We start from the raw sequence: 21,259 nt of genomic DNA, 5'->3' as shown, positions 1-21,259 counted from the left end.
TTTCTCCAGCCCTGGATCACTTTAGCTTGTATCAAGGTGACATCGTACCATCCAGCACAGTGACTGCTGCAGCATTTACAGAAGCCTGGTTCATACAGAGCCTGTCTCCTTCCCGAATCCAGCTGGAGTTCAACACTCCGATTCCACACTGCTTGTCACTGAATCCTGGGGTGCACACTCATGAAAACCCTACTCTTCCCCAGCCATACACAATACATTAAGTCAGGGGTACTGTTTGAGTACCTTCCTCATTTCTTCTTCAACAAAATATGTCATTTTAAAAATATCATTCCTAGTATGATTGGCCTTATGGATGGAAGCAAAGCTGCAGACAGCCTGACCAGACCCACATACACACTGTAACCAGTTCTATCTCTGAGTCCTCTTCCCTGGACTGTCTTCTGACAAGAATAGCAAGCCTTTGCATATTGTGTTCTGAAGGTTCTTAGTTTTTCTTTTTTTTTACTTCCTCGCCCAACTAACCTAAATTTGAGAGGTGGTGGCTTGGGTCAGCTGATACTTATTTTTAGGGATCCCTTTTCTTGGTCCAGGAAGATGCAAAATGTTCTTGAGGGTTTGATGACTTAGGAGTATTTCTACAGTTGAGGATGTGAACGCAGTAACCAGAGGTGCCCAACAAATCCTGAGCATTGAATCTGATACCCCATTGATGTGAGAAGGGGTTCTGGGTACCCAGTGGCCCTGAGGCCACCATTCTGTGCCCACTGTGCTGACTTTTTTCTCTTTCCTTTAGGTTGGTTTATAAGTGGTTCCTACTAATCTATAAGATCAGCTACGCCACTGGCATTGTTGGCTACATGGCTGTCATGTTTACCCTCTTTGGTCTTAACTTATTATTCAAGTGAGTACCCTTTGCTTTTACATTTTTCTGGTATTTAAAGAAGAATGGCTGGAAGTTCTGGGTATTAAAAAGGAGAACCGGGTATGGGTGGCAGCCCTCTGTGCTGTTTTGCTGACAGAGAACATTGAATATCTAAATACAGACAAAGGCTAGAGTCCCAAATCATTGCTTTTATATTTTCCAAATATTAGTATTCAGTGGAAAAACATAACAAAAGTAAACACAATTACCCACAATTCTATCCTTTAAGAATAGTTTTCATCTTTGTATACTTCTGCCTGACTAGACTAGGACTAGCAGAAATTCACCTGAGAGCTTACTGCTTTATATTGTCGTAGCCTTCTAGACGATGTACACCAGGTCCTCCTGCCCACAGAGGACACAGAAGTCAAGCACTCCTGGACATAGAGACTAGAAAACAGAGTGAGCGGTAGTCCAGAAGAGGATGAAGTGTGGTTATCCAGGGAAGAAACACTGACTGTGCACTATAGATGAAGGGGAGGCCCCAGCCAGGCCTGGTGATTCCAGTTACTCAGTAGGCCAAGGCAGCATTGAAAGTAGTGTCTGCGTGGGCAGTGTGGGTGGCTCAAGCCAGATCTTGTCTCAAAATTAAAAATAAAAAATGGACTGTGGCCAGGCGATGGTGGCGCACGCCTTTAATCCCAGCACTTAGGAGGCAGAGGCAGGCGGATCTCTGTGAGTTCGAGACCAGCCTGGTCTACAGAGCTAGTTCAAGGACAGGCTCCAAAGCCACAGTGAAACCCTGTCTCGAAAAACCAAAAAAAAAAAAAAAAAAAAAATGGACTGTGGTTTTAACTTAGTGGTGGAACTTTAGGTCTAGATGGGCAAAGTTGAATCCTCAGTACTGAAGAAGGGAAAGCAGGGGTGGGGGAAGAGTCTCGTGTCTTAATTTATGGCTGGACAGATGTTGTCTTAGTCACTGTTCTACTGCTGTGAAGAGACACTGTGACAGGGCAGCTCTTATAAAGGAAAGTAACTAAGTGCAGGCTTACTCTGAGTTCTAGAGTTTGCCCATTATCATCATGACAGAGCAGACAGGCGCAGTGCTGGAGCAGTAGCTGAGGGCCTTACTTCCTGACCTGCAGGCAGCAGGCAGAGAGATCCTAGGCCTGGCAAGGGCTTTGGACACCTCAACAAAGCTACACCTCCTAATCCTTTCCAGTTTCACCAACTGGAGCCAAGCATCAAGCATAGGAGCCTGTGGAGGCATTCTCATTCAAACCACCACAGCTACTAACTTCTCAGTACACTTTAGGCTGGAGAATGTTTAAAAGTTTACTGTAAGACAAATAAAGCTAAGTACTATGTTATAGAGTGAATGGGTGCTCCTAAATCTCTTCCTTGCAGGAGGAAAATAGGCTGAGAGAGCTGGACAGTGGTGGCGCACGCCTTTAATCCCAGCACTCGGGAGGCAGAGGCAGGCGGATCTCTATGAGTTCGAGACCAGCCTGGTCTACAAGAGCTAGTTCCAGGACAGGCTCCAAAACCACAGAGAAACCCTGTCTCGAAAAAACAAACAAACAAACAAAAAAGAAAATAGGCTGAGATAATAAACAGACTCCAGTTCATTTAGACTCTTAACACGTGTCTTAACCAGAGCTGTGCTGGGATTGAAGGTGACATCACCAAGCCTAGCGAACGTTAGGTTAAAGATGTTTCTTCTTCGTTTCTTTACTTACTTAATTTATATGAGATCCTGACTATTTTAACTTTGTATTTATGAGTGTTTTGCATGTATTTGTACATGCAGGAACCTACAGAGGCCAGAAAAGGGTGTGAATCCCTTGGAACTAACATCACAAACAGTTGTGAGGCCATATGGGTGTAAGGAACTGAACCTTGGTGTTGCGCAGGATTAGCCAAAACTTGACGATTTTTATGCCACTGATTAGGTTGAGTGGTGTAAGATGAGCACTGACCACTAAGCTTACCCACTTTCTTTGGGAATTATAACTTACAACCATGAGTGAATACATAGAGTTCTTTGTAAAAGTATGTTAGCCAAGGTAGTTTTCTACAACATTCATAGACTCTAGACTACAAATTATTGGTGCTTAGAGTTTTTAAACTAATAGGAAAGATCCATATTTTCTTAGTAAATAGGCTTGAACCAAAATTTAACTTTGACATTACACAGAATATGTTCATGTACAACTATTCTCTAGTGACAAATATATATTTACTAATTTTACCACCCCTCCAAACCTATGTTTGATAAACCCTTTCTGTAAAAGTGATGTAAATAGTTTAGGTTGTATAGAAAAGTCGAGGAAAACCTAGCTATTATCTGCAGTACTTTTTTTTTTTTTTTTTTTGGTTTTTCGAGACAGGGTTTCTCTGTAGCTTTGGTACCGGTCCCGGAACTAGCTCTTGTAGACCAGGCTGGTCTCAAACTCACAGAGATCCGCCTGCCTCTGCCTCCAGGGTGCTGGGATTAAAGGCGTGCGCCACCACCGCCTGGCTATGTGCAGTACTTATAAGTGAAGAGAGAAAGCTCCTATCCTGCTGTGTCCTGCTTCCTTGGAGGCCCAAGAGCCTATTTCACATATGGGAACTTCACATATTATGCAATTGCTGTCAGTTCTGACATTCCCAGGCAGTGTGTCTGAGGGCAGGCCTTACTGCCTTGCTGCTTCCCTTGCAGGATTAAACCAGAAGATGCGATGGACTTTGGCATTTCTCTTCTCTTCTATGGCCTCTACTATGGAGTTCTTGAGCGGGACTTTGCAGAAATGTGTGCAGACTATATGGCTTCTACCATAGGGGTAAGTTCAGCCGCGCTTTGTGTGTGTGGAAACAAAGTCTTGCTGTATGTGTAACCCAGACTGGCACTGTGGACCCAGCATTCTCCGGAGGCCTCTGAGGCCTCTGAGTCTTGAGCCCTAGGATTCCAGGTTTCTACCGCTAGACACTGATATCTGTGCTCTTACGAGTGCCTCCTACTGCTCCGCATTGCTCACCTAGCATCACTTACTTGAAGTAAGGCAAAGACACTAAAATGAGATAAGTCATATAAAAAATCTTTAGGGCCTGGTGGTGGCGGCTAACGCATTTAATCCCATCACTCAGGAGGCAGAGGCAGGCAGATCTCTGTGAGTTCAAGGCCAGCCTGGTCTCTCTAGGGTGCGTTCCAGGACAGCTAGGGCTACACACAGAGAAACCCTGTCTCAAAAAAGCAAACAAAAATAAAACAAAAACTTTTAGGATGTGGGTGGTATGCATTAGAGATTTCGTCCTTGAAATTTAAATAGTACCTAAGAATTTTAACTTTAGGATCAACATAGGAAAGAAATACTTTACCTAGCAGGAAGTTAACATTCATTTAAGAAACATTTTTTAATACTTCACTTGTGCCTGGGCCCTGTGCTATGTGTTGGACTTACAAACGTGTCCCTCTCTGAGGAACTATCAGCAGTATATTTTGCTAGTAAAGAGGTAGTTGTTTTATTTAGTCGTGTGTGTAGCCATCGATAGTCCGAGTGTCAGTGAATAGCCATGAAGCATATTTGTGCAAGCAACACTAATTAAACCTAGTGGGTCATACCCACAAAATCTGAAAATAAAAGTTAAAAAATGGCCCTTGCCCCAAACGCCTTCTCTCACTATTGAGAGAGGTAAATACTAAAGCAACACATGAGTGTGAAGCTGTGTGTGTATTGTGAAGGAAAGGCTCGTGATGCCGTGGACACACATAACACTGACACACTTAACCTCAAAGATGGCTACGGACACATTTGACCTCATGACCTCAAAGATGGCTTCCTCAAAGAATGACTTTTGCATGAGTAGGTGTGAGTGACAAAGAGGAATGGCATCCACAAGAGTCCTGTCAGCAGGACTGAGTGTGGGTCGGGTTTTTCCTTCCTTCTTTTTTACACGTGTGTACGTGCATTTCCGGGAGCCAGAGGCCAGCCTTGAATGCCGCTCCTCAGCAGACACCCACCCTGTGTTTTGAGACAGGGTCTCTAGATGGCCTGAGCTTGCAGATTTTGCTAGACTGGCTGGCCAGCCCGAATTTGTCTCTACCTCCCCAGTGTGAAGATGATGAGTGTGCACATCTGTCCTAGTGTGTAGTGTATGTGTGTGCACAGGTGCAGAGGCCAGAGGTCAAATTGAGGTGTCTTTCCCCATCATTTCTATTTTATTTGCTCTTTCTGTTATTGTTCCTTGTTGTTGCTTTTTGAGACAAGGTTTCTCTGTTATGTACCTCTGGCTCTCCCAGAACTCAGTACTGTACACTACACTGACCTTGAACTCACAGAGAGCTGCCTGTTTCTGTCTCCCAAGTGCGTTATTTATTCTTAGTTATTATTGACTGTATGCATGCCGTGACACTCATGCAGATTGGAGAACACGACTGTGGAGTTGGTTCCAGGGCTCGAATTCAGATCCTTGGCCTTGCATAGCAAGTGCTTTACGATGTGAGCCATCTCTCCAGCCCTCCACCTTAATTTTTACAGCAAGATCTGTCACCAAACCATGAGCTCATCAATTCACCTAGGCTTGCTGGCTAGTGAGATGCAAGCATTCGTCTTTCTCTGTGCCCCACCCCCACCTCCTGCATGAGTTTGCAGACACATACTGCTGCATGAAACTTTGTAAAATGGGGGTTCTCAAGATCAAACAGATCTGTGTGCTCCTGCAGCAAGCACTCTACTGACTGAACTGTCTCTGTCATGAAAGGGGGGATGTTTCTGAGGAACTAAGGCTAGTATCTAGAGAGAGTCTGTAGGTGAGAGTAAAACCTTACAGGCCAAACATTTTAATCTTATTTATTGTTGTATTTGCGTATGACGATGGGGCAGTGCACAGCTAGGATGCTTATATACAAGTCAGAGAACAACTTTGTAGACTCATTTCTCTCCCTGTACTTTATGTGCGCTCCAGGGATTGAACTCAGGGCATCAGGTTTGCGTGTCAGTGAACTTTGCCTTCTGAGCTATGTATACAGCCCAAGATTTCAATTTTGTTACTAAAAGCACTGAAGGTCTAGAGTTAGTTTAGCAGTTAAAACAATTGGTTTTGCCAGGCGGTGGTGGTACACACCTTTAATTCCAGCATTTGAGAGGCAGAGACAGGTGGATCTTTGTGAGTTTGAGACGAGCCTGTTCTACCAAGTGAGTTCTGGGACAAGCTCCAAAGAAAACTACAGAGAAACTCATTTCAAAAACAAAACGAAATAAAACAAAAAATAAATAAATTAAAAAAAAAACACTGCTTGCTCTTCCAGAGGACCCAGGTTTGATTCCCAGCACCTACATGGCAGCTCACAACTGTCTGTAACTCCAGTTCCAGGGAATCCTATGTCTCTTCTGGCCTCTCAGGCACACATATGTTACACACAAATAAATGCAGATGAAATGTTCATACACATTAAATAATAAAATGATTCAGGAAAAAAAAACGACTGAGAGACTAATAGAGAAAGACTATCAAATCTGCATTAATCAAAGATGGTTCTGACTACCATCAGAAAAGCAGGGTAGAAAGCAGCTTTAGAGAGGGTCCAGATTAGACTAGACCCCTTAAAGAGACACCTCTGGGAATCTGGGTGAGGCAAAGTCACTTTAGAAGAGGCTAGAGCGAGTAGAAAAGGAAGACATGAACTATTTTTTTTATTTTTATTTTTTTTCCATGATATTTATTGAGCTCTACATTTTTCTCTGCTCCGCTCTCTGCCTCTCCCCTGTCCCCTTGAACCCTCCCCCAAGGTCCCCATTCTCCAATTTACTCAGGAGATCTTATCTTTTTCTACTTTTTACTTCCCATGTAGATTGTATTTATGTAAGTCTCTCTTGGTGTCCTCATTGTTGTCTAAGTTCTCTGGGATTGTGGTTTGTAGGCTGGCTTTCTTTGCTTTCTGTTTAAAAACCACCTAGGAATGAGTACATGTGATAATTGTCTTTCTGTGTCTGGGTTACCTCACTCATACCTCACTCAAAATAATGTTTTCTAGTTCTATCCATTTTCCTGCAAAATTCAAGCTGTCGTTATTTTTTTCTGCTGTGTAGTACTCCATTGTGTAAATGTACCACATTTTTTTTATCCATTCTTTGATCAAGGGGCATTTAGGTTGTTTCCAGGTTCTGGCTATGACAAACAAAGCTGCTATGAACATAGTTGATCACATGTCCTTGTGGCACAATTGAGCATCCTTTGGATATATACCCAAAAGTGGTATTACTGGGTCTTGAGGAAGGTTGTTTCCTTATTTTCTGAGAAATCGCCACACTGACATTCAAAGGGGCTGTACCAGCTTGCATTCCCACCAGCAATGCAGAAGTGTTCCCTTTCCCCACAACTTCTCCAGCATAAGTTGTCATCAGTGTTTTTGATACAGTTTTAGGTCAGGTCTTTCTCAGTGAAGTGATATTAATGTTATTCTTCCTATACTTGAACAAATTGGAAAAAAAAATCTGTTACCTCCCTTTATGCTTCTGTGGGTAACAGCTGCTCTGAGCGTCCCAAGGGTCACCCCTGCTGTAGAGCTCTTGAGGGTGTGGTCTAGTGGGACTAGTACCCAGTAGGCTGTACCCTTGAGAGAGACCGAGGTCATTCTCATGGCCCCTGAGGTAGTTACTACCAAATCCCATTATTATAAGAGTGAGTGCAGCCTTGAACAGTCCCCTGCTTCCGACTGGATGTGATCTTTTTCATCTGTATGTTCCCGTGTGTGGTGCCATCGCCATGGGGTGACTGAAGGGACCCCTGCCAGGTCGAGTGCTGTCTGTTTGGGCTTTTGCCCTCCAAACTATAAACGAAGCCTTCTTTTCCTTTGAGTGCCCAGCCTTAGGGATTTTCTGACAGCAATGGAAACATTCTAGAATTGCCTGTTGGATTCTTTCATAATCTCATTTCACTGTCTCTTATCTGCATGTGTAGCCTTCATTCAGATCTTTAGCCTCCTTGTTCTCCAGAAGAGAGCCGTCAGGTCATAATTTTACAGTCACAGTGGACGTATCCTGAGACTACTCCGTCCTGTAGCTGGCTTTTCATAGCAGCCGCTGTCAGGATTCTGCTCGCCCCTTTGCGCTCCCTTCCTTCTGCCTTTGCCTCAGCTGCTACCAGCTTTTGTCTGGAGCTTAGGAGCAGCTGCTACGTTAAACACAGCCCTAACTCCTCAGAGGGGTTCGCGGTAACTAGTCATAGAATTCCTCCTGTGTCTGAACAGATACTGAGTTCAGAGCTGACACAGTGAGTTAGTCTTTCCCCCAGGAGATGTTTATTACATTGGACTTCCTCAGATAACTGGGGTCTCCTGTGCTCTCAGGAGGAATTATCAAGTTTGTCAGTGACTAACGGTGATAACGTGACAGTCCCCAAGAAGTGATTATTTCAGCTTCCACTTCTTGTTAGGGTGGAGAGAACCTCAGACCCTGTCTTTTATTCTTCATCCTCTTCCTCCTCCTAGCGTGGGAGCAGAAAGATTGTCACCTTGGTCTTTACTGGCAGATTGACACGGTAGCAGGATAAACAGACTGTCCATCTACAAGTGAGGTTGACGGAAGTTCACACCACAGTGTCCGTCACCTGCCTGCCACCCGCGGTCTGAATCTTGACAGCCACTCTCCTGCGAATGTCCAGACCCAGATGGAGATGTTCCCCACCCTCTGGGTCCTAGAATCTTTTGTAAAGATTACTTCTTCTGTAGGCAATTACATTGGAACTGGTTGTCTGTCTCGTTAGAGGAGTCGCTCAGTGACCTGACCCTGGCTGTAGGCTGGCATACCTGTACTTGATGAGTGGGGCTCCCCTAGGACAGTGACTTAGTCACCAGGAGTTAACTCTTACTGTTTACTGCAGCAGGCATGGCTGAACCTCTCCAGGTTACAGGCATTATGCTGGAGCTTGGCTGCCAGCAGGTTCTGAGACACAGGCACCTTCCCAACGCTGAGGACCCCAGCGTCTTTGGTTAATTGGGTGGGTCCCTGATTGACAGTTAATTGAATTTCAGGGATTCTACTGTCGTGGTAGCAAGAATCTGATCAGTGCTTTGAGGTAAGCTAGAAATTTCTGCCTTGCATTCATTGGCAAACTCATTTGCATATTTGTGCCCGTAGCAGTTATCTTGTAAACGCTTACAGAATGAGCAGATGCCGCTTTACCATCACACCCTTGTGTCTGCCCTGGCAATGCTGAAGCTGATAAGGACGACTGACCAGATCTCATTTCAGATGGTTGGGAGCCACCATGTGGGTGCTGGGAATTGAACTCAGGACCTCTGGATGAGCAGGCTGCTGAGCCATCGGCTGGAGAGACAGAATTACCTACTTGTAGTAAAATCTTAGTCTTTTTTTGGTGAGGAAAGAGCTTTGGTAAAAGATTCAAGATTTCTCCCCAGCCCTTCCCTGGTAATCACCCTTTTTTTTCCCCCTTCCGAGACAGGGTTTCTCTGTCTAACAGGCCTGAATATCCTGGAATTCACTCTGTAGATCAGGCTCACCTTGAACTCACAGAGATCCGGAGTAATCACCATTCTTGATTCTGTCTCTGTCTGTTTTTTTTTGTTTGTTTGTTTATTTTTTGTCTTTTGAGACAGGGTTTCTCTGTAACTTTGGAGCCTATCCTGGAACTTGCTCTGTAGACCAGGCTGGCCTCGAACTCACAGAAATCCACCTGCCTCTGCCTCCCGAGTGCTGGGATTAAAGGCATGTGCCACCACTGCCCGGCTCTTACTCTGTCTCTAAATTCAACTTCTCAGCACCCAGCACCTCATGAGAGGATTCCTGGGTGGTTTTGTCATTTTGTGACCAGCTTATTGGGATAAGATCTCCAAGGTTGATTCACATGCTAAAATTACCTTCCTTTTTTAAGAAAAAAATTACTATTTTTTTTTACTGTTTTCACGCATGTGGGTGTTTTGTCTGTATATATGTTTGTATTCCACATGTATGCCTAGTGACCGAAGAAGCTTGATCCCCAAGAACTATAGTTTCAGGAGGTTGTGAGTCACCACATGGGTGCTGGGAATCAAACCTCGGTCTCTGAAAGAGCAGCCAGTGCTATAAACTGCGGAACTATCGCTCCAGCTCCAGTTCCCTTCCGTTTTAAAGCTGAGTAACCTTCTCTCGTCTTCCACATGACATGTTCAGCCTCAGTCCGCTTTTCAGTCTCTTGTACATTCTAAGTCACAGCTTCTGTACCAGAGAGTTATGCTTGGTTTAGAGTCAGAAACTAGAATTAATTCATCTTCTGTGGCTTAATGCTTTGATCTGAGGAGATCGTTGTGGTTAGTTGATTTCAGGGTTCCTAGAAATAAAGCTATGAGGTTTTATAATCATAGTAGGAAGCCTTCTCAGGCTCTCCCCACTGGTCTGCACGACCTCCTTAGGATAGTGTTTTCTCACTTCTGTGAAGATGTCTCAAGTAGCTCTCATTGTGTCAGGGGACCTTGGATGGAAATTACCTTCTCCAGAGGGCCACCATGACGGCGTGGCTCTTGAGAGCTAGTCACGGTGGTTTCTGGCCGTGGCAGAAGTCATGCTGGGGTGGAAGGGTTGTGAAATGTCTTTTGCTACTTTCTTCCCTAAATTCTTCATGTGATGCCTTGGGGCAGGCATCCTGCCTCATGCTCTGAGAAAACTGGTACAGCCTCACTCGTGGCTCCTCAGAGCTCCTAGACAGCCCAGAGTCAGAGTGTGTGCTGTCTTCACCAGGGCAGACTCTTTGCAGGCCTTAACCTTCTTTTGGCTTTCAATTTTTCTTTTTAAAGATTTATTTATTATGTATACAGTGTTCTGTCTGTATCCTTGCTAGCCAGATGGCCAGAAGGGGGCACCAGATCTCATTATAGATGGCTGTGAGCCACCATGTGGTTGCTGGGAATTGAACTCAGGACCTCTGGAAGAGCAGTCAGTGCTCTTAACCTCTGAGCCATCTCTCCAACCCATTGGCTTTCAATTTTTTTTTTGTTTATTTATTTATTATGTATACAATATTCTGTCTGTATGTATGTTTGCAGGCCAGAAGAAGGCACCAGACCTCATTACAGATGGTTGTGAGCCACCATATGGTTGCCGGGAATTGAACTCAGGACCTTTGGAAGAGCAGGCAATGCTCTTAACCACTGAGCCATCTCTCCAGCCCCTGGCTTTCAATTTTTAAAACTCTGTTTAAATAATTTTGTGTTGTGTTTTGCCTGCATGTATGTCTTTGTACCGTGTGCATGCACAAGTGGTATTGAACTCACAGAAATCCACTTACGTCTGCCTCCCAAGTGCTACCATACCTAGCCTGATCTGTTACTTTTCCTGTCTCTGCAGACACTTTCTGTGCTTTTTTGAAACATTATTCATTTATTTGTTTGGAAGTTTTTTTCACAGGTTCTGACTATGGAACCTTGCCTGGCCTGGAACTCCATATGTAGAACTTGAACTTCCTCGGATCCTCTTGCCTCTGCCTCCCAAGTGCTAGGATTAGGTGTGTACCACTACAGTCAGAATGTTTTTATTAAAAAGAAAGGTCCCTCTTCTGATTCCTGGCCTGTAAGGTTCCTCACAGCTGGGGCATCTGTCATGTGGATTAAACTCTTTCCTGTGTTCTAACCTGGCCTGTTTGTGTCCTCCTGCTGAAAATTTGAACTCTTATTGCTAAGACACCACTGCTGTTATAGATGTCTCTTAGCAGGCATCCTCACAAGAACTCTTTCCTTGGCCAGGCAGTGGTGGTACACACCTTTAATCCCAGCACTTGGGAGGCAAAGACAGGTAATCTCTGTGAGTTTGAGGCCAGCCTGGGCTACAGAGTGAGCTCCAAGATAGGCTCTAAAGCCACAGAGAAACCACATCTCGGAAACTCAAAACAAAACAAAACAAAAAAACCCAAAAAGAACTCCTTCCTTAGAAACTTCCTCAGACTCAAAATTTTAAACCATGAGCCTGTCTTCTGTGTGGAGCCTGGGATAGAGAGGAGGCAGAGGCGGATCCATAAAGACCAGCTGGGAGACTATTGTTGCAAATATTGTTAACTTGACGAGTGCTAGAATTACCTACAAATAAACTTGTAGGACTGTCTGTGAGGAAGCTTCTAGATCAGTTTAACTGCAGTGGGAAGACCCTTCTTAACTGTGGGCAACACCGTTCCCTGGGGTAGGATCTAGACTAAGAAGGAGAACGTGCTCTGAGCACCTGCGTTCACCTCCCTGCTTCCTGACCGCAGGCACAGCGTGAGCCCGTCCTTGTCCCTCTCACAGCCTTCCTGGCCTTCCCTCCTGCTCTCCCCTAGTTCTACAGCGAGTCGGGCATGCCCACCAAACACCTCTCCGACAGCGTGTGTGCCGTGTGTGGGCAGCAGATCTTCGTGGATGTCAATGAAGAGGGCATCATCGAGAACACGTACAGGCTCTCCTGCAATCACGTGTATCCTGCCTTGTGCTGATCTCTCCTGAACCTGTGCTCCAGCCATGGTAGGAAGAGGGTGGCATGACCCTGCTATGTGGTCCAGAGTTGGGGTATAGGCGAGCCATGACAGAAACTTTAGCCTTTTTGTCGCCCTTTCTTCCAGAGTGGCACTGCCCTTAGTGAAAGGTGGTCACGGACTGCTAGGTCCTAGAGAGCCTGCAGCTGCAGCTAGCAAGGCCACTCAAGCTGACGTGTGTCACAGAGAAGGAGACCCTCTGCTGAAATGCTTCAGTTTAGAGTCGAACCCCTTTCTGAGGATTTGATCTCATCTTGATCTTGTGTTTACTAAGTGCTCATCCTGTGCCATGTTGGGAACTGTGTATTGTCTCCATCCTGGCTCATAACAACCATGTAAATAAGGATCATTGCTCTCACTCCCCTGTGAGGGAACATTCAGAGAGAAGGAACTCCCCAAATTACACAGCTGTATGTAAGGAGTGAAGCCTTTATGTGACCCTCTCTCTGGAGCTGCCACTCTGGCATGGTGAGATCCAGGATGGGGCTAAAGTGTCAGTTTGGCTCTCTGCCACTTCCCTTGACCAATGGTGCTCAGATTCCATGAGTTCTGTATCCGAGGCTGGTGCATCGTGGGAAAGAAACAGACGTGTCCCTACTGCAAGGAGAAGGTGGACCTGAAGAGGATGTTCAGCAATCCGTATCCTTTGAGTCCTTCTGGGAGTGGCTGCTGGGAGGAAGGCCCTCTCAGTGTCTGCATCCCGCGGGGCCACCCGCTGCCTCCACCTCGAGTTTGTTTACTCCTCAGTTTGAGGCAGCCAGGAAGCTCAACTGCCCATCATAAATTACTAACAAAAGCAGCCACTGCACCTTGTCATGTGTCTGCTTCCTCTCTAGAAAGTTCTTCACCTGAATCATCACTCTTGATTCCCTGGCAGCCCTAGGAGGGAGTGCCGCCTTCCCCACGGTGTGTGCACCCAGAGCTCCAGTCCTTCTTCTCTCCCTCCCGATTCTCTGGGTTTAGCGTTTCACCCCAACATGGAGAGCTGAGAGAAGCTGGGTAGCTTTATTTTCTCTGGGCTATGGAGCAGCATAAAACTGTAGGCAAATCCAAGGACGGCCTCACCACCCTGCTGAATGAACCTAACAGCTCTTGCATATAATCTCGCCTCTGGTCCTTAACATCCTCCCAGCTGGGAGAGGCCTCACGTCATGTACGGACAACTGTTGGACTGGCTTCGCTACTTGGTGGCCTGGCAGCCTGTCATCATTGGCCTGGTTCAAGGCATCAGCTACATTCTGGGCCTAGAATAAACAGCAGCCACATCGTTGGAGAACCCACCCCACCTGCCATGGGCCTCAGGGCACTTCCCTTGCTGCCTGTGAAGACTTGGGTGGGAAAGACTCAAAGGCACTTTGGGCCACTCAGGACCTCCCCAACTGGGTCTGGTTTGGGGGTGGGAATGTTGGAGAACCAGCCAGTGGGGCTGTTAGCAGCGGGGGCTTTTTAAAAGAAAATTATTTTGATGAATATATTTAAATTTTTTTATTGTGGAGCATAGGAATTGTCCCCCACCCCTAGGCCTTACCCTGCCTGAACATGGTAGGGCAGAGCTGTTGGTCGGGAGGAGTCTTCTCACCTCTGGCTGAGAGCAGTGGCTTTTCTGCTGGCTGAGTGCTTCAGCCTACCCCTTCCTTCCCTTCCCTCTGTAAGGCGCAAACCTGGTTTGCACTCAGCGTACAAGAGCTCAGACTGGTCCCGCAGACCCAGTTCTGAGCAGCGAGTGCCCTCTTCAGCTGCCTGGGATACGAGGTGGCTGTTGTACATGACTGTTCCCTTTTTGTCTGGAAACTCAAGACTGAGCATGGCAAAACTGATGACTTTTCCAGCTAGGGAAGCCCTGTGACCCCATGTTTTGGGACAACTGGAAGAGTGAGTAGCATGGATTGTCTGCCACTGAGCAGGGCTGTTGCCCTGCAGGGTATGGAAGCCATCCGTAGGCTGTGGAAGCTACTTTGGTAGCAGTGAGTGTTGCAGCTTCTTGAGCCTGGAAGTGGAAACGTGCCAAAGGCCACTCTGCAAAGTGTGTGTGTGCTGTGTGTGCGCAGAGCAGACAGACTGATGGGTACCAATGTCTCTGCCAGTCATCAGTGTGCCCTTGAAGCTAAGCAGAGATTCCCAGACTAGGGAACAGCTCTATGGAGGCGTGGTCATTTGTGGGGTCTTCCTGGCCTGATGGTAGGAGTGGTGGGTGGATAGGAAGAATAAGACCCTAGTGAGCACAGGTTTGAAAAGGGGGGCGTTTGGAGACAGTGGGAGGGCACCGTGGGCCTTGTCTTCACCTTTGAATAAAGCTCCATGAGCTGGGCTGGAAAGCTTTTCTTTTTGCCACTCTTTCCTGGGACCTCTGGGGTGTCTTGCCTCTCGCACCTGAGAGCTGGGGCCTACAGTTGTGAACACTGCGTTTCCACCTCTGCCCCCTATGTGTGTAGTTCCTGTTCTTGGGCATTAGGGGCCCTGAGGCTTCACTGAGCCCCCCTTTCAGACTGAGGTGACTGAGACTAGTACCCCCAACTCCTTAGCCTGTTCCTGTATCCTCAAGCCTTGGGAATGGGAGCCGAGCAAAGGGCCCAGAGATCGATCACTCTTCCTTTGTCCCCTTCTCCCCTAAGGTCAAGGCTGCTTTCACGCTGCGTCAGTCCTGAGTCCCACAACCTTCTCTGCGCCACCTCTAGTCTCAGGTTCCTCTTCCTGCACCTCCACCCATCCCCCAGTCTCTAAGAATCCCTGTCGCCCCCCACCCCACCCCCAGGGGAGTGCAGCCTAGGTGGGAGAAGGTGGGTGGAGCTGCTCAGAGCAGTGGCAGTAGCACAGCCGCGGCTCTCAGCCTCCTGCATCCGAATCAGTTAGGAATCTTTGTTCCAAACCGGGTCCATCTCCCTACCTGTTGTCAGCAGCTTCCCCGTTGATCGCATACTTACCCCAGGTGCATGAGCCAGAAGCTCTAGCCTAAAGAGCACAGCTTCAGATGACCAGATTCCACGTTTATACCTGCCAAGTCCCAGCCCCCAAGCTACCGGTGCCTTCCTGGCTCTTTAGGGTCAGCTGTGTTAGTGGCTGGCGTGTTGTACACCAACCAGACAGGAAAGCTGCTGTTTCTTGTGGTGAGAGTTTTGGGGCCAGGCAGTCACACTGAGTTTCGGAGCTCCCAGAAGCTCTCCAGGGCGTTAGAGCCAGGGGGAAAGATCTAGATTTAGCCAGTGAGCCTACCCGTTCCTGTGGCTCCTGTGCCTGTCAGGGTGAGCCTGAGACAGCTGACCTTGGGGCCGGCTCAGTGACCTTGGGCCAATATAGCATTGAGGGTAAAAAGGTCAGTGATTCAATTTGGGGTCCCCAGTACCAATTAACATCGACTTCTTGGGCACTGTTATGGAGAAAGTAAAGGCTTGACTCTACAGGAAGTTAGTTGAAGGGTGAGGGGGTACCACCATCGTCTCACCTCTCAGGGGGCTTGGTGTGCGGTGAGAATCTGGAGAGGGACCTGGGAAATCTGTCTAGTGTGAGCTGTGGCTCGAGGGGCGGAGCAGCCTGTTTGTTTGGGATTGGGATTCCGACAGAGGAAGTGAAAGTGAAATCGTTGGGAGCTTTCTCAGAAGCGGACTGCATCCTGCCCTTCCCAGAACGGAGGGAACCGTCTCAACGGTAAGTAAGTCCCTGGCTTTGTGCCTTTCTCCTCCCTAACCTCTCTGGGTAAGATTGGATTGGGGAACTGTTATATAAATGCTGTTTGGAGCTGGTATGAGAGGAAATTGTTACTAGGTAACAGCAGTGTCTTAAGTGCGAAGGCCCGGCTTGTGGCTCTAGGCCTGCCCTCTGAAGTACCAGAGGCTCAAATGGACTGTCGGGAGGGAAGGAACCTGAGAAGATGTGGGGCTGGCTGAACTCGACTCTCCCTTTCCAGAAGAAGTTACAGATACCAGGCTTGCTTGCTTCTGACACAGTCATCACGACCATGAGACACTGTCGGACAACAGGTGGGACATGGGGCTTTGTGGGGTCATCCTAATAGAATGGAGCAATGTGGCTAACTTGGCCCCCAAGATGTGCTATTGCTCTAAGCCTCTATGTAGCTGCTTTGGTCTGGCTCCACTTCAAGGCTTCTTTGCCGGGCTAAAGGGTTTCCACCCATTCTGATGCCTTGTGACAGCCCAGGAGTACCTGGGTGGAGGTTTGTGTCTGACCAAAGCAGGTGCTAGGATGCTGAGCTTTCCATCTGCCATTCTGTTCCTCAGACCCTAGTTCTTGGTGGGTCCTGCTTCTCTATGTCCATGTCGTCATTCTGGCCAGAGGCACGTGTGCACCTCGGACAAAGGACCCGTGCTCTTCCTGGTCTCCAGCAGGCCCACCTCAGCGGTACCCAGCACTGCACGTGATCTGGCCAGAGGAAGAAGTGCCACTGAGTAAGGAGCGGTTACGGGAGCCCAAGAGGTTAGAGTTGTCAGAGGTCAGGGGTTAGGCTGACTGAGGAATGTGCCATCCACCTACCGAGAAGCACCAGCTTGGCTCTGGTCACCTTTCTACTGCCCAGCTCCGAGGATGGTTCCTGTAGGACTGTAGCCCTCCCAGGGCCTTCCCCTGCCTGCCTGCCTTCTGGCCATCTGAGAGCAACATCAGCCTGCTAGCATGACCCAAGGAAGGAGGCACAGAAGTGGAAGACTTTGATGAACTCAGGACATTTTCTACATAGGCTTAGGGAAATTGGTGCCTGTAATATTAAATATTCCCTTTTAATATTTTCCTGCTTAAGTGGGGCACAGGTATTATAGGAGCTGGCGGGGTAGGGGGCCTCTGATAGAATAACTAACGCCATATGTGCTCCTAGATGGAACGCTGACCTTGTCCTGTGCTGCCTGCAGCCGCTTCCCCTACTTGAGCATCCTCTACTGGCTGGGCAATGGTTCCTTCATTGAGCACCTCCCAGGCCGGCTGAGGGAGGGTCACACAAGGTGAGGGTCACAGCAGTCAGGCTAGTAGGAGGGAGACATCCCCTGCAACCCTCTCATGATTCTCTTGTGCCTCTGCAGTCGGGAACACAGGAACACCAGCACTTGGTTACGGAGAGCCTTGGTGCTCGAGGAACTGAGCCCCACCCTACGAAGCACCAACTTCTCCTGTCTGTTTGTGGACCCTGGACAGGTGACCCAGTATCACATCGTTCTGGCCCAGCTCTGGGTAAGGACCCTGAAGAAAGGCGTCCGGGAAACTCTGCTGTCTGGGGAAGAAAGGACAGGCTTTGCCAGGACAGTAAGTGAGGAACTCCTCCTCAGCTCTGACCTTGTGTGCCTTTACTTCCTCAGGATGGGGTGAAAACAGTCCCTACCCCTTCTCAAGAAATCCTCTCCAGCCACAGCCCAGGACCCACGTCAGCAGGGCCAGGGGTCAGCATGCAGCCAGCCGCAGCATGGCCTTGACTGGAGCCTGGCTCTCATCCACCTGGAGGGTGAAGGCTCCACCATAGGCTCTGCTTGCCCCCATGCAGCTGAACCTCAAACTCAAGCTCCATTTCTACCTAGAATATCATAGTAATTAAATTAGATTTCCCCCTACTTGTCCCTCTGTCCATGCGTGCTAACTTTTCTAACGTCGTCTTCACCCCACTGGTGACCTTGGAGACCTGCTGGTGCCTTAGCCAAGCAATAGGAGCTCTGCCTACAACTCCACATTGACTTTCCAGAGGCTTCTCAGGGCTCACATTCTGCATCAATTCAGCAGGTAAATCCTGGTCGAGGTGTCACTGACAAGATCTATCTCGGCTCTGGCCAGTCTGCACTGACTTCATTATTTATAGGTGGTTTTGTTTCCTCATTTGCCCCAATGTCCTAAGGAAGGGATGGGACAATGGCTGCTTCAGATCACAACTGTAGCTAATCTCAGCAGGGCCCACAATGAGTTCTCATTTAGCGACATCTCAATCTGATGTATTTTAGGCCCTAGTACTGTCCACAGGAATGCTGCCTGTCTCAGGAAGGGGCAGGGGACGCTGACTCTCATGCCAAGTAGAAATTCAAGATAGATAACACAAACCCTTGACATAGAAAACAACCCATAGTATTAGTTAGGAACAGGGACCAGAAATGGAACGTGGAAAGGTCCCAGGAAGCCAGATAAGAAAGCTCCAGAGAGCGGTCAGTTCCCTCCTTCCCCCATACCCACACAGAGAGCGCAGCACTCAAGGGAGAAAAATAGACTTTATTTACAATTAATAACATTTAAAAAAGACCCATCCCTGGCCCTTAAAAGCCTTCCCATAGTTCCATATCTCCCACCCCAGTGCAAGTCTGGGGAAGGTGAAGTATGAGCTACCAAGGAAGGCTGCCCCCATCCCACCCCTGAGACCCAGGACCCACCTGTCCTGGAAAAGAGCATCCAGGTAGGTGTGTCCTTGTGTAGACGGGAGCAGGAAGAGCAGAGGCTCCTACCAGGTCAAGCCCGATCCTAGGGTTCAAGAGCAAAGAACCAGGTACCAGGCAAGGGTACAGGCAAGCATCACTGTGTCTGGGGGGCTGGCCGCCATCGGCCCGGGAGCTGAGAGAAGGCACTGAGAGGGACAGTAGAAGGAAAAGGACCAGGTAGGGCCACGCACTGGTGTTGACTCTTTAATGCTTTGCCTGAAAAAAGAGATACAGTCACTTGGCCAGATTGTCTCGTGTTGCCAGCCTCTATTAGCTCAGAAAACCCCTCCCTTTGTGCCCCATAAACGCCCATCTTTAAGTTATTAGTTGCCAACTATGCCTAAGTGGTGCCCTCAATTATGAAAGTACCTCTTCTTGTGCCCCTCAGCCCCTCCACTGGTCTAGCCTGGCCCTGTCCTGGATGCTGCCCTGAAGCGTACGCAGTCTAGGGTGGTCTCCTTTCACTGTTACCTTGCCCTTGGCACGAGGGGTAGCGGTGCTGGCAATGCGGGGAGAGCGGCGGGTTCCACTGCGAGTACTGGGAGACACCTTCGCTGGGGTCTTCTTGGAAGCTCCTCGCCGTAGAAGACTATTTCCCAGCCTCTTGGGTGTGTTAAGGATGCTGAAGGCCATTGACTGGCGCCGGTCCACCTGTGGGGAACGGTTTGTCAACCGGCTACTTTGGGGCTCTGCCAGCAAGGCTTCATTTGGCCTTCCTTCCTTCCTCCCCTTCAGTCCCAGCCTAACCTGGACTGGAGCTGCTTTCTTCTGGGCTTCAACAGTGCTCTGCTTACGTCCTTCATGCCGGTCCCTGGGAGTCAGGGGCCGTGGGAAGCAGCTGGTCGCTTTCTTGGACTGTGAGGCAGAAGACAATGAGACAATCACCTTCCTCATCTCCTGACAGAGGCCGTTCCAGCAGTCCCATTGCAAGGAGATGTCCCTCGCATTTACTACGTAAGACATGGTGAGAACAGATCACAGATGCTCGTGTGTCACTTACCTCAGGAGTGCCGGGGCCCTGGTGGGTCTCTAAGGAGACCCGTTTGCGCTGCTGCCGGGTGGTAATTCCAAGACCCTCAGCGATCTGGGTTGTCTGCATGCTGGCTCGGCGTAAGGTTTCCTGGGGGTCTCCGGTTTTCATCTCCTCATCAGTGATGGTGGCCAGGTTTGTGGAAGGCTGCATGGAACATGAGGAAGCAACCATGTGTCCCAGCTGTCTGAAGCAGGGCACACAACACTGAAGAGCTGGATCTACCTATGAGGAATCTCATCTACCTATGAGGAATAGCTAGTAGTCTCAAGCAGTCTCAATCTGACTTCACTCCTGGGTGACTGCTGCCATCTGTTCCATGTAGAAACATGAGAGACATTTCCAATAGGCCAAAGACCCAGCATACATATCCGGGCTAGCCACTCAGTCAGTGTGGGAGGCTTGAGGTGACCCTGCATCTCACCCTAGACTCCAGAGGATAGCAGGTCTTCAGGTGCGGGGGGCACACCTGAGGTGACCCTGCATCTCACCCTAGACTCCAGAGGATAGCAGGTCTTCAGGTGCGGGGGGCACACTCGGTTGCGCTGCTGCAGCTCTGCGATGCGGTTCCAGTCGTCCAACTGCTCAGGCTCATCCTGACAAGTCCCCATGTAGAAGCTGCTCCTCCCTATGACGGACAGGACATTAGGGCACACAGCTGCGGCTGCACACTGTCTACCAACCTGGCCAGACCTTTTGGACCCCGTTCCCTCCCACCTTGAGGAGCTTCAAGCTGGATACACAGTCCTGTTCTGTCACTGACAGATGAAAAGGGGCACCGCCATCAGACCATTTGTCTCAGAGAGTGCATGAACAGAGGCTGCAGCACCTTATTTACCTGTCAAGGCTAACTGAGGGTCATGAATTGATAGCCAATGACCTAAAGGGCAACTTTTAAGAAATTTCGACAGCCTGACCTTCCCAAAGCTTGCGGTCTCGCAGAAAGTAGCCTAAAGAACCCCTAGAGTGCCGGTTATCTCTCACACTGGGAACCGGAAGCGATCAGTGAACATCCCTGGTCCCAACAGCTCCTTTGCAGTCCTAGGACAGGGAAGGCCTGAGGTGGCAGGGGCAAGTGAGGGCCAGAAGTTCTGGTACAGGAAGGCCTGCCTTGAGCTTTTGAAATCGCGCTCTTCCCTATGCCAAGATCCGCTCCCAGTCTTGTTTGGGGTTGTGGTAAATTCTGCAGTCTCCTCACCTTGGGGGGCCCCACTGGACATCCTGGCCTGGGAGCGACGGGCAGAGCTTCGAGTGGTAGGCCGGTAACCAGGCAGGCTGAGCAGAGCCGAGTTGCCATCGTCAGGAGACCCCAAACGGGCCAGAGACTGGGTGGAGGAGGTGGCTCGCAAGCTGGCCTGGGGGGCAGGGGCAGACTGCGTGCTGTAGAAGGATGAGTTGGCGCTGTCTGGCTCTTCCACATCCAGTTTCTGGAAGGACGAATCATTGCAGTAACACTATAGCCCCACCTCTGTCCCAAAGCTCTCAGATGCCACAATACAGCTGTTGTTTCCACACTGCTTTAAAGGGCTCTTTGGACAG

The 21,259-nt window shown here is 48.6% G+C and overlaps 3 protein-coding genes across 17 annotated transcripts in view; 2 read left to right on the top strand and 1 right to left on the bottom strand.

The window, feature by feature from the left end:
• Rnf121 (ring finger protein 121) overlaps nt 1-13,772 on the top strand; it is a 61,711-nt gene extending 47,939 nt beyond the window's left edge. For all 6 annotated transcript variants that reach the window (XM_075971672.1, XM_075971673.1, XM_075971674.1 and 3 more), the window contains 5 exons: nt 755-862; nt 3,528-3,648; nt 12,107-12,240; nt 12,836-12,937; nt 13,431-13,772. In XM_075971672.1, the coding sequence (XP_075827787.1) occupies nt 755-862; nt 3,528-3,648; nt 12,107-12,240; nt 12,836-12,937; nt 13,431-13,551 (586 nt within the window). In that variant the 3' untranslated portion in view covers nt 13,552-13,772. The remainder of the gene's footprint in view (nt 1-754; nt 863-3,527; nt 3,649-12,106; nt 12,241-12,835; nt 12,938-13,430) is intronic.
• Nucleotides 13,773-14,752: 980 nt separating this feature from the next.
• Il18bp (interleukin 18 binding protein) lies at nt 14,753-17,870 on the top strand. Of its 3 annotated transcripts, none has more exons than XM_075971683.1 (6): nt 14,753-15,940; nt 16,203-16,272; nt 16,531-16,698; nt 17,121-17,244; nt 17,323-17,470; nt 17,596-17,869. In XM_075971683.1, exons 2-6 carry the CDS (start codon nt 16,251-16,253, stop codon nt 17,707-17,709), a joined length of 576 nt encoding a protein of 191 aa, XP_075827798.1. In that variant the 5' UTR covers nt 14,753-15,940; nt 16,203-16,250; the 3' UTR covers nt 17,710-17,869. The 3 variants fall into 3 exon arrangements, with proteins under 3 accessions (XP_075827798.1, XP_075827799.1, XP_075827797.1); XM_075971684.1 differs by having other exon boundaries at nt 15,809-15,940; nt 16,200-16,272; nt 17,596-17,870; XM_075971682.1 differs by lacking the exon at nt 14,753-15,940 and having other exon boundaries at nt 15,948-16,272.
• A 597-nt stretch (nt 17,871-18,467) lies between these two features.
• Nucleotides 18,468-21,259, bottom strand: part of Numa1 (nuclear mitotic apparatus protein 1) — an 81,161-nt gene continuing 78,369 nt past the window's right edge. For all 8 annotated transcript variants that reach the window (XM_075971660.1, XM_075971655.1, XM_075971657.1 and 5 more), the window contains 6 exons: nt 20,919-21,147; nt 20,212-20,348; nt 19,691-19,867; nt 19,438-19,545; nt 19,162-19,341; nt 18,468-18,906 (listed from right to left, as the gene is read on the bottom strand). In XM_075971660.1, coding sequence (XP_075827775.1) covers nt 18,895-18,906; nt 19,162-19,341; nt 19,438-19,545; nt 19,691-19,867; nt 20,212-20,348; nt 20,919-21,147 — 843 coding nt within the window. In that variant the 3' untranslated portion in view covers nt 18,468-18,894. The remainder of the gene's footprint in view (nt 18,907-19,161; nt 19,342-19,437; nt 19,546-19,690; nt 19,868-20,211; nt 20,349-20,918; nt 21,148-21,259) is intronic.

This window comes from Microtus pennsylvanicus, chromosome 5 (assembly GCF_037038515.1).
Source record: "Microtus pennsylvanicus isolate mMicPen1 chromosome 5, mMicPen1.hap1, whole genome shotgun sequence".
NCBI classification, from domain to species: Eukaryota; Metazoa; Chordata; class Mammalia; order Rodentia; family Cricetidae; genus Microtus; species Microtus pennsylvanicus.
This window is presented reverse-complemented; position numbering and strand designations above follow the sequence as displayed.